The sequence below is a fragment of the Miscanthus floridulus genome, chromosome 15 (assembly GCF_019320115.1).
Source record: "Miscanthus floridulus cultivar M001 chromosome 15, ASM1932011v1, whole genome shotgun sequence".
Taxonomy (NCBI): domain Eukaryota; kingdom Viridiplantae; phylum Streptophyta; class Magnoliopsida; order Poales; family Poaceae; genus Miscanthus; species Miscanthus floridulus.
In genome coordinates this window covers 21,363,033-21,380,970 of record NC_089594.1, presented here as the reverse complement: position 1 = coordinate 21,380,970, position 17,938 = coordinate 21,363,033, and the positions used below count along the sequence as shown (strand labels likewise).

Genomic DNA, 17,938 nt, shown 5'->3' with positions numbered 1-17,938 from the left:
GGGGTTGAGCTTAAAAGCAAAAGTGTAGATCTTGTCAAGTTATATAAAGTTTGTTTTTGGAGTTTTCAAAGTTGTTATGAAAAATTTGAAGTAATTTGAAAAGGCGTAATTCCTTAAATGTCCTCTATTTGAATTCAAAAGTTCATTTCAAAATGTAGACCGAATTAGGGGTTGGTTTTAAAAGAAAAGTTGTAGAACTTTGAATTTTGAACAACTTTTATTTTTGGAGATTTTTGAGTTGTTATACAAATTTGGGAGTAATTTGAATTTGAAAACGAATGGCAATTCTGTAATTACTGTGAACAGTGTTCACCGCCTAAGCTACATGGCCAGCGATCTTCTTCGGCGTTCCAGGTGCGTCGTGGCCGTCTTTGACATCGCGCTGGCGCGGGAAAGGGCTCCGTCGTGGCTTCCTTGAGCTTCTGAGCCGCTCTATAAGGCCGAGACGCCGTCGCCATCGTTCTTTTCTTCTTCCTCTGTTTTCACCGCCGCCGCCGTTGCCATAGCTCCATTGAGCTTTTGCCATCAAACCAGCGCCTGCGCCATCGTAGCAAAGCGTGTCCTAGCTCCGCTAGTTCCTTGCGCGTCTAGCCAACCAGTCCTTGTGGCTTGATTTCGCCGGGAACTATCGCTCGTCGCGTTTCTTCCTCACGGCCAGCAAAATCTCCGTTGAGTGCGCTTCACCGTGGCCGTGGCCCTCCGGTGCGCCTCTGTCCCTGCTTTGCATAGCTCCGGCTTCGCCTTGTTGCTGTGGTTCTTGCTGCCTCGTTGATTGACCATTTTGTCCACTGCAGTCTTCGGTTAACCGCCGTCACCGTCGCTTGCGTCGCCGGAGTTGCTGGGCACGTCAACCAGTATCTCCGTTGATCTTTCGGTTCGGCCATCGACTCCAGCGCGTTCGTGGTGAGCTCCTGAGTCTTCCTAGGCTATTGGTTTAACGGTTACCACCATCGTTTTGCCGGTGTAGCGTAGCCGCGCCGTCGTGGCCGCCATGGCTAGCGTCAAGCTCGTGCCTCGCTGTAATTGCTCAAGGTTGTGCCATCAATCGATGCGGGGTAGTGTGGGGAGTGTTTTGGTGCTTTGGCCGTCGCCGTTGGTCTCGCCATCGGCGAGTTTTCACCGGTCAGCGCGCGTGTCGCCGGAGTCAAAGCCGAAGGAAGACGATGACGGGTGGGGTCGGGTTGTCAGCGACTGCGTAGTTCATAATGATTTTTCTGTTTTTCAGATTTGAATGAATAGTGATGTAATTTGTTATTTTTGTGTAGATTTATTTAGAGCTTCAAAAATTATGAAAATTTTTGTGTGACCTCTCTGTGATGAATACTATTTAGGAAAAATATGAAATATTATTTTTTAAGCACGTTTTGAATGTGACAAAAATTGCTCAATTTATTAATAAATGGATTTCCATGATTTTTCTAGGCTTATTTAATTGTCCAAAATTTATGAAATTTGTTTTGCCACTTACTTATCATGTGATGAACATTTACAAAAATTTTGAGGTCAATTCGAACAAGTTGATTTATTTCATAATTCTTAATTAATTAATTAATTCATAAAAGCAAATAGTAACCTTTAGTAATTTAGGTTTTGTTTGAATTTTTGATTGAGTGATGTCCTTGGGTCATTAGTTGATAATGATTCTTGGCAATTGATGTATGTGTTACGAAAAAGATTTAGTTAGTTTGACTTGTAACTGTACCGCGAAGGAAAGTTGTATTCAAGTTGTTAATTTTGCATCCATCATTAGGCATCATGTTTCGTATTGCGCATCATGTTAAACATTGCATTGTTACTACATGTAGTGAACGAAGATGAACATGTGGTAGTTAATCAAGTGGTTGAAGAAGTTAATCCGCCTGTTGAGGTCGGGTTGGATAATTGTATTGCGACTCCGGAACCAGATTTTTCCGTCAACGAAGGCAAGCCCCGGATGCAGACAACCCTACCTTGTGTTTTACAAATTGATTTCGCTTTTGCTTCTATTTACTGCATTGAGTGATTAGGAGTCAAGTGAAAACATAATTGGTGCATTACCAACCTTGTTTTTCCATATCTACCCTGTTACTAGTCTTAATTCGTATATGCCTACTTTTGCTTAGCTATGCTTAGAACGATGAAAGTCGGGTGATTACCTATCACCTGCAAGTTTTTAATGGAACTTTGGTTACTTATGTTATTATGTGATATGGGAATGTGGAGTAATAAATCTAGACCGGGCGGACTCGGTGTGTGAGAGCCACAAGACGTGGAGGTCTTGTGAGCGGGTTCATTCTGCCTGTGTCGATAAAGGCCCGTACCGTTGTTGAATTGCATGAGGTGAGACTTTGTAGTACTAACCATATACTCCGGTAAGCCTTAACTTGGCTATTCTATTACGAGAATGGCTACTCGCGCACTAGGAGTGGAGAGATGGCGGGAATAGCGTGTACCCACGTGGCAATGGGCTGGATTGGTGGAGTACTATATTCTCGGGTGGCGCGGACCCATTTTTGTTTTAGAGGATCCGAGGGTAGGTTGATATATGTAGGCCGGGGACCTGCATATGTCGTGTGGTCTGGAATCCCTAGCTGGGTTTTAATCGGTTCGAATCGTCATTGCTCCTCGGTTATGGAGACTCAACTCACTGTTCATCATCGTAGTAATAAATAACTGGAACTTGAGGATGGTTTGTGAAGGTGTGGTTATGAAGTTTCATGATCTCAATACAGATCATGTCAGCTTTGTATATGATCTTATGAAGTTTTATATGTTGAAGTAAAGAATTTTGTTAAAAGAGCTTTTACGCAAAAGAACTTTGATTATTGCTAAAGCCATACCTTGAATCCATGAGCCTGCATTCCTGCGTTCTATTAATTCTTATTTCGGTTAAGTCTTGTTGAGTACTTTTGTACTCAGGGTTCGTTAACCCTTATTGCAGGTGAGCCTCATGAGCAGATCTATTTTGGATCATGCTGCATGACTATTGTTCGATCTGACGATGAGAAGTAAATGTGTGGCCCGTGGGCAGGGCAGTTTCATTGTGTGTTTTGTATTATATTATAATGCCACTCCACTATTTCGTTTTGTAATAATCATCGAACTTAGTTGTGAGGTTTGAAACTACTGTTTTGTAAACTATGTTATTGTAAGACTTCCATTGTTTTTACTCTGGTGTATCTATTTGAATAAACTGTTGTAATACTGCAATGACTCTATAATGTGATCCTGCTTGGAAATCGTGGATGACTCGGGGTTCCCCGAGGACACCCGACAGTCTTCTTAAGTTACTGGGAACGTATGCATAGATGTCAAAGATCGTTGGACAGTGACAGGTGCATGTGGGCCCTATAATTTAGGAGGTTCTGCCACACTACCTGCACGGGCAAGGGTAAGTTTTCGAGCAATGTTTTGAGATTACGATTGACCTATGCTGATCGGTGACATTTCTAGGGCCGCTTCCCATGCCGCATCCGGAGGGGTCGCCAACGCCCCCATGCCATGACCCCGCTGACAGTGAGGTTGAGTTCGTTCTCCTCGTCATCGTCTTCCTCGAATGACCAGGGGAGTTCCATGAGCTTGTCCACGCTGCAGACAAGGCCCACCAGCGCTACTCCAATGCCACCCATGAGGTGAGTCAGCTAGAGCGCTGCCTCGATGTTGTCGGGGTGGCGCTCGCCGCCTCGTAGAGGGAGACTGCCGCCGCGTTGGTGGCGACCGCCGATGCCCAGGCCCATATCATGGGTGAGGGTTCTCTCTGTCTTGTCATTGTCCTATCTGACATTTGTAGCTTTTATATTCTCGTCGTCTTGTTGCCTGCGCTGGAGGAGCAGCTGGCGGCCTCTCGCCACAAGATGGAGGAAGCCTGCCTTTGGGAGCTTCTCCTGCTGGAGGACCATGAGCGGGCTATGGTGGCGGGAATCTGACAGGGAGCCAGCGTTGCCCTCGCCACCATGCAGCTCCCCACCGGCTAGGACTTTCATCGGGTGGAGCCCAGGTTCCTGAGCCACACCGGTAGGTGGAGCGGGCCGAGCTGGTCGGTGACTTCGCCGCTGCCATGGTCGCCATTGTGGCCACCGTGAATGTGGAGGATATACTCCGGGTGGTGGCAAAGGGCCTTAGGTTGTACCTAGCTAGGGCTTTTTTATAAAGAAATCTTCTCAGCTCGTGTTTCTTGATTTATTTTGTTTTGTGCACCGTTGTCTTGCCATGCTTACCGATGATCTGATCGTTCGAATGCCGTAGTCGCGCGACCTTGTCTAGGGATCGACCCATGAGGCTTAACCCAGTGCAACTCTATTTTCATGACCGAGGAGAATGGCCTAAAGTTCGGGTATGACTCCATGCAACGGAGCACCGAATGGCCGCATCGCCGCTCACGATAGTCCCATTGCATTGTAGGTCTCGGCATAGAGGAGGTTGAGACCGCTCCCACCATCCATGAGGACATGAGACAGGCAGGTCTTGTCGATGACTGGGTCGACGACAAGGGGAAAACGTCCTGACTGTGGAATGTGGTCGGAGTGATCCTTTTTGTCGAAAGTGATCGCAGTCTCCGGCCATTTTAGGAAAGCCAAGACGGCATCGCCCAAGGTGGCCTCATTGACTTCCCTGTCCATGAGTTTTTGTTGGTGTTTGGACTCATGCGTCGTCGGCCCAACAATGATCATGAGGCACCTTTTGGGTCAGGATATGCAACCCTTTTATCGAAGGATATATAGGCGAGTTATGCATCCATTGGATTTCCCTACGATTGCACCGAGCGAGAGTAGGAGTTAAGGCAAGGCCACATCTCCCACGATCTTAGTGGAGCATGCTTCTCCTGGAAACGACGTATGAAACGGCGACGGGAGCTGTAACACCAACATAACATATTGTTCATGCCAGAGAAATAAACCAATTTGGAAACACAACAAATTAAGATGGCACACTAGTTTAGCTGCAATAATGACAACATCCATCCTAGATGAAATTAACATGGCCATAGATAATCAAACAACATTGGTCCATTTGAACATGTCATGACACAGTGACACATCAAATGGAGCTTTATTCACTACTCCGCTAATGACTCCAAGAAAAAGAACAAGAAAACATAAGGAAGAAAGTAAGGTCTACTCATGAACTGTGCCAGGACTTTACGTCTACCCTAGCTACGATCGACACTGGTAGGGATGACATGAACTTTTCTTTGGTCCATGTCATAAGCGATGATTATTCTTTTTGCCCCAACAAAGAAAATTAAATTCCATTCTGGGTGAACTGTAATTGTTGTGTAGGCTGAATCATAATCCACGTAACCAAAATTAATATTAGTCTTTCCAAACACCTTCAGTGTGCTGACAGTATGCTTCAATGTCCATTTATTAGTAGCATAGTCTTCAAGGATCCAGACTGAAAGTTGGGACATATTGTGACCACTAACACCACCAACAGTACATACACATAAGTGACCCTTAGCATGATGGATGGAGGGTAGAGTACCCGAAGCCTAGAAATTTTCCTCCATGTCTTTCCCTCCATATCCATAACAAGTATCAGAGAGTACCCCATAATGTGCAGACAACCGTTAAGAAACACACTTGCTGATCTTGAACGTATCACATCATCAATGTCCTAGCCCCATTTAGATCCATGCTGCAGTTTGAGATGAGTAGATATCCACACCTAGGCACTCAACGTCCTCCTCCTTCATAAATTCAATCACATGGAAGTGCGAGGAGGCTGTTGGATCGAACCCCAATCGAACCTGACCAACAGTATGGATGCTTGGTGTTAGTACCTGCAAATTCTTGGTTACTGGATTGCAGATGACATAACAGGATCCAGCAGCCTCAACGCACAAGCACAGGACAAGACCATTGCAGCAATATAAGACAGCTACTTTGTCAATGGGGAAGGGCAAGAAGGACAAGTCGGGGCGTTCACCGGTGACGCTGGTGAAGTTTCGCTTGCCTTTCTCGTCGTCGTAGAAGAAGCCGGCCACAGTCTGGGGCAGCACCTCATGGTTGTTGGAGATGAGGCGGTTCCAGGAGTGATAGACACATTTGCAGCACAACAAGGAGCGGGCGGGGAGGCGGCAGAGGATGTCCAGAACAACATCCTCTGTGAGGCTGGCCAGTGCATTCCTGTTGTTGGCGGCCGTCTCCATTTCGAAGAGCCTGCGATCGTTATTGTGCAATAGGATATGAGAGCTTCCTTAGTAATGAGATCACTAAAGAGAAAAATAATCCGACAAAGATCCATTAGTGCAGTGCGAAAGCATTACCCTTGCCTTTGGATCTGGCGGTGACGCGACGTGAGGCGTGCAATGGTTCACACAAATTGCGAGAGGAACAATGCGCCAACCTTGAAGATGGAGAAGTGGATTGGTGAGGCAACTGTGTTGTGGGTAGTTGGGAAATGGGGAAATAACTTACGCTGAATTTAGTACCGCCGATAGACCAAACGGTCATGTAGGGCCGATGGCCAGAAGACCTATCTAGTCGGCTTGGCTTTTCATGCGACGGAGAAAATACCACTACCGCATCTACTGTTAAACCATCGGTGGTAGAAATCTCAACTACCGGTTTTCTTCATCAGGAGGCCTCACTATCGGTCCAACCGGCGGTGGAAGTAAAACACAGTCGCTTCTATTGTTACGGCAGTAAAAGTGGTGATAGTGATAAATCAATTTGTAGTAGTGCATCAAGCCAAATATGACCATTACATTGATTAGCTACTTTAGCAATTACGTGGCCCGCCTAGTTACACCACCTATTGACATGGACTAATAAGATAGAAGTCCTAGATGTAATATATTTTATCTCCTGGATAATCAATCCATGTTCTAGAACTAGATATTTTTGGTATCGCAAAAATATCTATTAAGGATGAGGAAAATTATAGAGTATAGATATTTTGTAAGAATGGTGTGTAATGTGCCACATGGTACAATCCTATAGCTCATTTAGCACTACAAATAGGGGTGCCCTTCACCATGTAAGGAATAAGTTAAGAAGAAGTCAAGAAGAGTGTGTAATGTGCCACATGGTGCATCCTAGAGGTCATTTAATACTACAAATAGGGGTGCCCTTCACCATGTAGAGACTAAGCTAAAGAACTAACTTTCTCCATGCCAAACAACATTTCTTCCCAAATATACCAAATAGATAAATCTTGTCACATAAGTTATAGAGTATGGAATGTGCCAAACAAAACAAAAAGGATACTAATCATGCTAGAGTATGAAATATTCTAGAACTAATATTTTTGGCATCACAAAAATATCTAGTAAGGATGGGGAAAATTATAGAGTACAGATAAGAGTATTTAATGTGCCACATGATGATACAATCCTAGAGGTCATTTAATACTACGAATAAGGGTGCCCTTCACCATATAGGGACTAAGCTAAGGAGAAGTCAAGAAGAATGTGTAATGTGCCACATGGTACGTCATAGAGATCATTTAACACTACAAATAGGGGGCCTTCAACATGTAGGGACTAAGCTAAGGAACCAACTTTCTCCATTCCAAACAACATTTCATGCTCTCAAATATGCCAAACAGATATAGTGAATCTTGTCACATAAGTTATAGAATATGCAATATACCAAAAAAGGCCCTAAATAGCATAGATGAGATTGGGTGCCTTAGCTATGTGCAACCTGCATAGGCCCAAACCATTGTGAAGGCCCTGATCCAAAGATGCACAAGATACTCGAAGATCTCATCCTCATCATCCTCGTGTGAGCGGAACTCAAAACCCTAGTTCTTTCACTTCTTTCCCCTTTCCTTGGTCGGCGGCGGCTTTGTTGTGTTCATGGTGGATGATAGCATATCCATGCCTTGCAAGCGCTGCGACTTCACCCCGTGGCCCGTCCTACGTGCCTCCGTGGGATCAGATTCTGACGGAGTCTCCTCCATGGTGAAGGATTGTGGTAAGAAGCTCTTAGGTTGAACCTTTCGTCGACGTCAACGAGGCAAAGCGATTGGCCCAGGAGGAGGAGCGGATGCAGTTTCTGCGGCAGATGGCATGGAAGAAGAAACAAAATGATAGACAGCGGATACTGGAAGATACCGTCCTCGACTTCGATCCCAAGCAAGGGGGCGAGTACTACACCAGATTTACCTTCGCTGACCTCACAAAATTCGATCTCGACGAGGAGTGTAAGTCCATCCCTATTGGTTCAATTCTAATTAGATCAATTCCTATGCTCTGCCCTACCCTGCCCTGACCTTTAGTCATATCTACTGTATTGCTTACACGATCAGATTATTTCTATTTTAATTTGTGCTTTCAAATATTTTTTGTTTGTCTATTCGAGTAGACGTCGTCACTGTCCGAATTTCTGTCTCTTGAATTCGAAATTGCAATTGTGCTTCACCGTTTATACTATCTTGAACTATTAGTTTGAATCTTATATGACTAAAGGATTCTAGTAGCAGACTCTCCTCCGTGTTCAATTTTGATCAGATCAATTCCTCTGCTCTGCCCTACCCTGCCCTGACCTTTAGTCATATCTACGGCATTGCCGTCCATGAACAATTACAAAATTTTACATGATCAGAGTATTATACTCCATTCTATGTTAATTTGTGCTTTCAAATATGTTTTGTTGGTCTATTCGAGCGGAGGTCATCATTGTCTGAGTTTTTGTCTTGGATTGGCAAGTGCATGTGTACTTCAACATTTATACTATCTTGACCTGTTAGCTTTTGAGTCTTATTTGTATAGAGCCTATCTTGATTTTGTTATCTTACTTTTCACACCACAGTGGCCCTTGGTCCGATGAGATTTACTGATGCTGTCTACAAAAATAAGGACGACTATGAGCTATGTGAGGGAATAAACTTCTTCTCTGTGAGAATAACCACTTCAGATGTTGGCTTCCCCATCAATGTGTACGGCACTGTCATTGCCAGAGACAGTCTAGACAAGAGGTGTGTTTATCTCTTTAGCCGTGAGAGAGATCAATGCCAACTCATCAACTCTTAGGTATGTACATTGGGCTGATTGGCAACACTGTTCCTCTAAATGAAGAACTGCTTGTATTTATTAGGTGTGAGCTAGACAAGGATTGCAAAATTACACTAGCCTGCAAATGACTTATATTGATCAACAAAGTAATCGCTAGTGGTTAGTTGGTCAATTACCTGTGTGATATTCATCCTCGTTTCTTGTTCTGAATTTATTTTTGGTGCTGAAAGTTGGAAATTTACACGCTACTGATCAATAATCCCTAGAATATTAGACAATCTGTATAGTTTCCAAATGTTACAAAATTGCAAATGTTCAGTATGAAGGGTAAACTTGTGATATGTTAGTTTTCAAGTCTTTTTGGTAGTCACAATTAGCATCCCAAGGTCCATGAGCAACTGGTACAGAGAACTAGGTGATGCAATATCCTTTGTCTTGTGGGATTCCGCTAAATGTTACACACTGATCCAATTGTTGTCCAATAGAAGTACATTGCTGTTTCTAGGGTGTGGTGTGGATATTGTATGGAACAGAATAAACCTAAAGTTAAACATTTTTTACAACAATTTATGTGAACATAAGTATGTATAATATATTAATGAAACTATATTTGAACCCTTTGACATAATATTTGTTTCTTATATTAGGGAAATTATTTAACACATTTTATTATATCGACATCATGCTTAATGGTACAACCATATGAACCTACAACATCGTGATACCACATGTAAACTGATCATTAACTGTTTCATCTATGGTAGTAGTTTACATATGCTAGTTGACTGTAATCATTCTATTTTGATTACGGCATTGTATTCAGAGAAATATAACATAACACTAACATATAATGTAAACTTTTTCGTAGGATGAATCTTTGATCTTGACAGGTCCAAAACGAGGACTCGCATTGATAGGTCCAAACTATGTTGAGATTGATTTGAAGATTAAGGATCATCAAGGGCAGGACAAAGAACTCAGTAAAGGAAAGTTATCTATCAATGGCATAGAGCGTCGATGGTTGAAGCAATGTGTGCTTGAAAGTGACTCTCTTGCTACCAGGCTTAGTACTGTGGATGTGTTGTATGGAGTTGTGAAAGATGCAGTGGAGTGTACTATTGCAATTGATGTTCTACAAGGAGACTTTAATGGAAAAATCACTGCCCAGACCACCAGCATCCTAAATAGCCTTGTGCTTTTATGATAATCAAGTGGTTGGTGGCTTGACTGGTGATGTTATTGGAGTTATCAAGTTTATACGGTCCATCATATGCATCTATGTGAAGGATATCCTAAGGATTGTTGTCCAAACAACTGATGTTAAGTCTAAACATACCATTGAATTTACTCCCAAGATCAACGGTAGAGAAGAAGAAGATATAATTGTTGGCGTCACTACGATGCATGTAAAGGTAGCTTAGTCAATAATGGACTTTTGAGTAATCTCTTGGGTTGACTCATTGTTGAGGCTTGCTGGCGGGAATTATATGGCTTGGTGTAACTATGTTAGAGTAGTGCAACATAAAATTCTCCTCATAGATGATTCCTTATGCTCGTCGTTGGTATCAGCCTTGTCTTGACATCAGCATCTCTCTTGTCTTGGCCGAAATCTCTTTGATGAGAGATGAAGTGCAAAAATGGTAAAACAAAATTACCAAGTGCAACATAACAAATGAACCAAATGCAAAGCAAAGTGAAGAGGAGGGAAACCTTGGCCTTGCCCCATTGGAGCTCGGTCAAATCTAGACCAGGGAGTTCTTTGCACATCGGCCTCGGCTGGCAGACCTTCTCCGCACAAATGGTCATCAGACGTCTACCTCCATGCACCGCACTCGGCTCCCTCCTCACACCACAATAGACCGGTGAGCTACGTGTCGCCCCCACGTGGCAATGGAAAATCTAGTACCGAAGAAGGGGGAAGTGGTCATGACTCCCCTCAACAACAACAACAACAACAATGACAACGACGTAGGTGCTCTTCTCTCTCGGGTCTCCTCCCACTCTTGCAGCCCGATCGTCGCAGGCGATGTCTACTGCAAAGAGGAGGAGAAGGGTTGGCGAATGGGAAGGAGGGTGGCTTGAGGAGATGCAGTGGCCGGGGGTGGTGGCGGACGTGGACAGTTGGTCGTATGATGGATGGGGATGGCGATGGACAAGGAGGGGGCACAGTAGCTAGAGGAACAACGGATGGGGATAGAGTCATGCGGTGGTGGATGGTGTAGCGTTGAATAAGAAGGGGACACAATATATTTGTGTGTGGACCAGGAGGTAGGCGGGGTGATTAGGTGTAGAATTTTTCTTTTCTTTTTATTTTTTTTATTACACATTTGCTATTCACAACGAAGGCGCCAACGCAAAACCATATGTGTGTACGCTATTTTTCCTTCGTGTAACATTTGAATCAACGGCATAAATGGTTTTTCCTTATGCGTAACAATCCTACCGATAGGTCAATGCTCTTTTCCAAATATTGTCTCCATGTCCCAAATGGCATAGCATCTACGCAATTATATCCGGATCCTATCGGACTCTGTTGTAACGCTGTCAGAACCAGACGATTTGCTGTCAGTCTGCCACGTAGATAGAGGCTCAAAAGGGGCAACCCACCACGCCAACGACGCTGAAAATAGTCGTACACTCCAGCGATGCTGGCCTCAGCCTGCCTATCCATCCGCTTCCTTCTTCTCCTCCCCCTCCACCGCCGCCACACACAACGGATTCCTCGTCCCCTTCGGCAACCCCAGCGGCCACCGTCCACCGTGGCGGCACATGTCAGGTACGCACGCACATCTATCCAATCGCAGCACGAAAAGACCCAAATCTTGCATGAATTCTCAGCGCGCATCTCGTAGAATATGCTCTCCTCGATCCATTTGCAGTCGCAGCAACACATTAAAAGTCGTCGTCTTCAACCTTAATCGATAATGATGTGCAACCAGGTTCTTCTGCCACGCACGTACCAGCAGGTTGGCTCGTCCTCCACGCCAGGCTGGGCGGTGGCAATGGTGACCGCGACCTCAGAGCAGCGGACGTTCACCACCTCCCATCCTCCTCGTGGCGACACGCGTAAGCAGCTGCGCACAAAATTCCTCCTCCACACGCTACTGCTCATGAGCTGATGTGCAAGATAACCCGCGTGGTGGGCTGGTGGCCGCGCTGACATGCTTCCTCTACTACCTCATCATGGTCGTGGCCGCCGGCCCCGCCAAAAGCCTGCTCGGCGTCGCCAGGGCCGCCTTCGCGCTCGCCGCCAACGCGCCGTGCCTCCGGTACATGAACAAGGCCACCGCGCGCGGGCGCGGTAGCTTCACCGGCACGCTGATCTACGGCGACCTCCTGGTGATCAGACGAGGATCTACAACAACGAGGCCGACAGCCGGGGCCCGATGTACATCACCATTGGTGACGGGGGCAACAGGGAAGTGTTAGGATCGAAATGTGTACCTCTCTGTTTGTAACCGATAGATCCAGGGAATACATTATCCTTGTCTTCTCCGTAGATGCACCACAGCGGGTAGACGCCATTGCCGCGGCAGGTCCGGCTCGGTGGAGTCCGTAGTGGTACTGCCGTGGTCTAGTGGTGGCACTACAGAGGTGCGACGGCGGTGGTTGGGGCACATCCCGTCGCTGGCAGCACGGTCTTTAGATCGGTTTAGGGTTACTGTAGGTGGGTGTGGCGGCACACGGCGAACCTCGTAGTCCGAGCCCTCATCCCCACCTTCCTTTTATGTATGCTGTGTGACAGGGGCCCACCAACCGGATTAGGGTTGGGCTCCCCCGATCAGGGAGCAGAGATAAGGGCCCAATGGTGGAGATCAACTAACATTCTCCCCCTTGATCTCATTCCATCTTTCACTTTCATATTATTTACTTTTGTTCATTCCATTACAGATTAGCGCATAGAGCATGTCTCATCGTCACGGTCCACTACCGATAGACTTAACAGCTACAACACACTACTCTGTTCTGAAATAGCTACATGTTCTCTTAACACCATGTTCTCTGAACATGTTAGGTGGTAAGCCTTTTGTAAGCGGATCCGCGAGCATCCTTTCTGTACTTATATGCTCAAGACTTATGACTTGATCCTGGACTTTATCTTTCACAACATAATACTCTATGTCAATGTGTTTGGCAGCACCACTTGACTTATGTTGTGAGCATCCTGTACTGCCAAATTATAATCGCAGTATTACTTTAGTGGTCTATAAATGTCGTCAACCACCTTCAAACCGGGTATGAACTTCGTTAGTTAGTTCACCTGCCCATTGCCTCATAACACGCTACAAACTGTCATACATTGTGGACGATGTAGTGACAGTTTGCTTTGAGCTTTTTCATGAAATAGCTCCTCTTTGCGAGATGATAGAAAATCCACGTCTGGATATGCATTCACTCTCGCATAATTAGAATCTGAATATCCCACCATGTGGAGTGAATCAGATCTTCTATATGTCATCATGAGGCCTTTTGTTCCTTGCAAATACTACAAGACTTTCTTTACTAATTTCAGTGTTCTATTCCAGAATTGCTCTGGAATCTGCCAAGTAAAACCCGGTAACAAATGCCAAGTCAGGGCGCGTACATACTTAAGCATGTTGCAAGCTTCCGACAGCTGAAGCATATGGAACCACTTTTACTTTATCGATTGAGCTCATATTGGTTCCTAGGGCATTGAAAATCCCCATATCTATCGCCCTTGACTATAGGAGTAGGTGAGGGACTACATTTGTGCATACTGAATTTCTTTAAGATCTTTTCTATGTATGTCTTTTGTGACAGTCCTTATACCCTTTTTCTTCTATCTTGGTGAATCTCGATCCCTAGAACGAATGAGGCTCCGCCAAGATCTTTCATATCAAATTTTTTTGTCTCCAGTAGTAGACTGACATCACTACTAGAAAGTAAGATATCATCTATATACAGGACAAGGAAGATAAACTTCCCATTCTTAAACTTTGTATTGACACAATTGTCCTCTACATTCTCTTTAAACCCAAAATTCTTTATTGTCTGATCAAACTTCAAGTACCACTGTCTTGAAGCTTGTTTTAATCCATGAATGGATTTCTTTAGACGGCATCCCGTTCGTTCTTTTTCTTCCATAACAAAACCTTTCGGTTGTGCCATGTAAACATTTTTCTCCAAGTCTCTGTTGAGAAATGTCGTCTTTACATCCATATGATGTAATTCTTAATCGTAATGTGTCACTAATGCCATTATGATTTTGAAGGAAACTTTACATGAGACTGAAGAAAAGGTCTCATTGTAATCAATCCCTTCTCTTTGTATAAAACCTTTTGCCACAAGTCACACTTTATATGTCTCTATATTCCCTTGAGAGTCATGTTTAGTCTTGTAGACCCATTTATAGCCTACTGTTTTGACTCCTTTAGGAATTATTTCCAAATCCCAAACTTTATTGACATTCATCGATTTCATTTCATCTTCCATGGCCTCAAGCCACTTTGATGAATGATCACTTCTCATGGCTTCTTCAAATGAGGTGGGATCATCCTCCATTTGAAATTCCTTAGTGTTATACACTTCATAATCAGCAGAAATAGCTGATTTTCTAACTCTTTGAGACCTACTAGGGGCCTTCACATTTGGCACATCTTCTATTTGAGGCTGTTGTTGCTCCCCCTCATGTGTGGCAATAGGTTCTATAGAATCCTGAAGAATAGGTTCCTCATCGTCATTCATTATTGCCACAGGTGGGATAACAACAGGTGCTGGCACCACAGTATCTAGCACTGTCGGTGCAGCGACAGCAGGTAGTGAGAAAATTGGCTTATGAATCATTGGAGTGGGCACATACACCTGCTTCACTTCAAGGTCAATTTCTCGAGCTACCATGCTCCCCCTCATCAATTCATCCTCTAGGAAGACAGCGTGTCTCGTTTCCACTAACTTTATATGTCTCTCTGGACAGTAGAAAACGAAAACCTTTTGACTTTTCTGTGTAGCCAATGAAATGGCAACTTACTATTTTGGGATCTAACTTCCCAATGTTTGGGTTAACTACTTTAGCCTTAGTAGGGCTCCCCCACACACACGCAAGTGGTTTAGTGAGAGCACTATTTCTGTCCACAACTCATATGGTGTTTTGGGCACCGACTTACTTGGTACTCTTTTGAGAGTATGAATGGGGTTTTAACGCCTCCATCCACAGGCTCAACTGTAAGGTGGAGTAACTTATCATACTGCCCACCATATCCATCAGGGTACGATTGATTCTTTTAGTTACTCTATTCTGCTAAGGTTCGCCCGGTGTAGAATACTGGGCTACTATGCCATTCTTTTAGGGTATGCTGACCGTAGTACTCCTCCACAGTCAGACCTGACTATCTTAATCTTTAATATCTTAAATTTATCCAATACATCTTTTCTTTCTTTGATTGGATAAATATAGCCATAATGGGAGTAATCATCTGTGAATGTTATGAACGAATCATAACCATCCACACTCTTTACAGGAAAACCGACCACAAATGTTAGTGTGGATAATCTGTAAAATTCCTGTGCTTCGTTTATCATCTTTCGTTACATACTTTCCTTTTATGCATTCTCTGCATTGTTCTTAATCTGAGAGCTCTAATGGAGGAAGAATATCATTCTTAACTAGTCTTTCTATTCTCCCCCTCGAAATATGGCCTGAACGATAGTGCCATGATTTCGACGACGCATTGTGAGCTCTCTTATGCCACCATTATCAGGGTGACTATCTGTCACCAGCTGCTTTATCAGCTGGATAGCACATGTCTTTGAAGAGCCAGTGAACTGACTCTTTATTCTATCGAGGTACTCGGTGACCGTGTCACACTCTGAGATTGAGCCCACAATTGCAAGCTCAATCGTGTTCTTTATCATAGCCAAACTTTTTCTTGTTGGTAGTGATTCATTTCCTATGCCCAAGGAGTCATAGGATATCTTTTGGGATTCAAAATCCCTCTCTTTAATTGCCCAAGTGGCATCATTCTCTTTTGTCTCCCTCACCGGTGCCACAAACTCAGTGGAACACGGTGAGGTGACTACCCAGTCCACCTTAGACAAGATGAAAACCAGGTCAAAACTTTTCTTAACATAAAAATAACACCATTTGCATGCCTTGATTTCAATGTTGGTCAAAATCAAAACATACAATTATTCTTATACACTAATTCTACATCACTGTTGGGCAGAAATAGAATTAATGCATAAATCATTAACATTATCAACTTTTCTTATACACTAATTCTACATCACCGTTGGGCAGAAGTAGAAATAATGCATAAATCATTAACATTATCAACTTTTCTTATACACTAATTCTACATCACCGTTGGGCAGAAGTAGAATCAATGCATAAATCATTAAAATTACGATATTATTATTAACAATGTTGGTCAGAAAATAACATCATAATCATATCAAAACTCTTTTTCTCCAATTAAATACCACATTGGTTCAAAATAACTGGAGAATCAACAATTTCTTTAGCAGCGGAAAAACTTTCTTTTTCTCCAATCCTTTAATCCATTAATCAATTTCCAGGAAATAAACATTTACTGGAAAAACTTTCCTTTTCTCCAGTTAAATATCACGTCTGCTCAAAATCACTGGAGAATGTACTTACTCAATTTCTTGAATTTTACCCAATTACTTTTCTATTTTTCTTTTGAGCCAATTTACATATTCAATTTTCCAGAAAAAATAAAAAACGAAACTGGGCTCTTGCTCTTTACTGTTTTGGCCTGAAACGGCCCACGGCCCACAGCCGCACGCGCCCTTCCCGCGCGCTCACCCGCGCCCAGGCCGCAACCTGGGCCTGGGCCGGGAAAGTGGCCTCACGCCCTCGCCCGCCTGGGCCGAAAGGCGGCCCGGTTGATCTGCGCCGTTCGTTCTGATCGGACGGTCGCGCGCGCGGATAGGGAGAACAAAACCCCGCCCGCGGCCGCGCCCTCCAAAACCCTAGAGTCATTCGGCTCTTTCGTCTTCTCCATCTACGCTGCTCTCTTCTCTCTCAGCGCACCCGCAGCCACCGAGAGGATACCGAGCGAGAGCGAGCAGCGACCATGGCGCCGTCGCCGGCCCCCTCGCCGGCGCGCGTGCTCCCCAACAGGTGAGCACGCAGCCGTCGAGCGGCCTAGCCGCGGCGCCCCCTTGGCCGTGCCCGGAGAGCCAGCTCCCCGGCTCGGCTTCTTCTCCCGCGCCGGCGAAGGGACATCCGACGCACGGCGAGGTAGACTTTCTTCTCCCTTCGGATTCGATTTCTATCTTCTTTCTTTTCTTTTCACTTGTTCACCCGAAAAGGGGATCTAGGGCTAGGGTTCGGTTGAACCCGATTCGTGTTTTTTTTGTTTGATTCGAGTTCTCCAAGATTATCCCCTTTCCCCTCTTCGGATTTGGGTCTGCTTTTCTCTTATCCGAACAAGGATTTAGATCTAGGGTTCGGAATCCGACCCTCCCCTTTTCCCCTTCTCTGATTTGTCTTTGGATCTACCATCCGAATCGGTTCCCTTCCCTTTCTTCCCCTTTCCCCTACTCTGATTTGGATATGATTTTCTCTTATCCGAACTGATGTGGGGAATTAGGGTTTGGGTCTGGGGTTCCTTTTCTTTCTTTTGATTCGACCGATTCGGTTTGTTCCCTTCTTTTGATTTCTTTTCTTTTTGGAGTTCATCCGAATGGCTTTCCCCTTTTCCCTTTCTCCACGCGAGTTAGGGTTTGGTCTTAGGGTTCGGCCAAATCCGAATTAGATCTGTTCTGTTCTTGGGTTAGGGTTCGGCTTCGTGAGCCGAGGGCCCTATCTCTTCTCTGATCCGAATGGATCTGTTCTTTTCCCCTGCGCGGTGGCGGTGGTGACCGGGTTCCAGTGACATCCGCCACCCCCGGTCCCTTTTCTTTGCTTTTACCCGGTTAGGGTTAGGATTACACAGAGGCAACCGGCTCTGGTACCATTGTTAGGATCGAAATGTGTACCTCTCTGTTTGTAACCGGTAGATCCAGGGAAGA

At 44.6% G+C, this 17,938-nt stretch overlaps 1 protein-coding gene and 1 pseudogene across 1 annotated transcript; one reads left to right on the top strand and one right to left on the bottom strand.

Annotated features, from left to right (window-relative positions):
- Positions 1-5,605: 5,605 nt before the first annotated feature.
- Positions 5,606-6,130, bottom strand: LOC136507178 (F-box protein At5g07610-like). Its single transcript, XM_066501978.1, has one exon. The coding sequence runs from the start codon at positions 6,128-6,130 to the stop codon at positions 5,606-5,608; it is 525 nt and encodes a 174-aa protein (XP_066358075.1).
- Positions 6,131-7,783: 1,653 nt separating this feature from the next.
- On the top strand, positions 7,784-10,380 carry LOC136508108 (uncharacterized; annotated as a pseudogene).
- The last annotated feature ends 7,558 nt before the right edge of the window (positions 10,381-17,938 follow it).

What these genes read in the sequence shown, in the direction of transcription:
- LOC136507178 (XM_066501978.1), bottom strand. Translation starts at nt 6,130, where the DNA reads ATGGAGACGGCCGCCAACAACAGGAATGCACTGGCCAGCCTCACAGAG.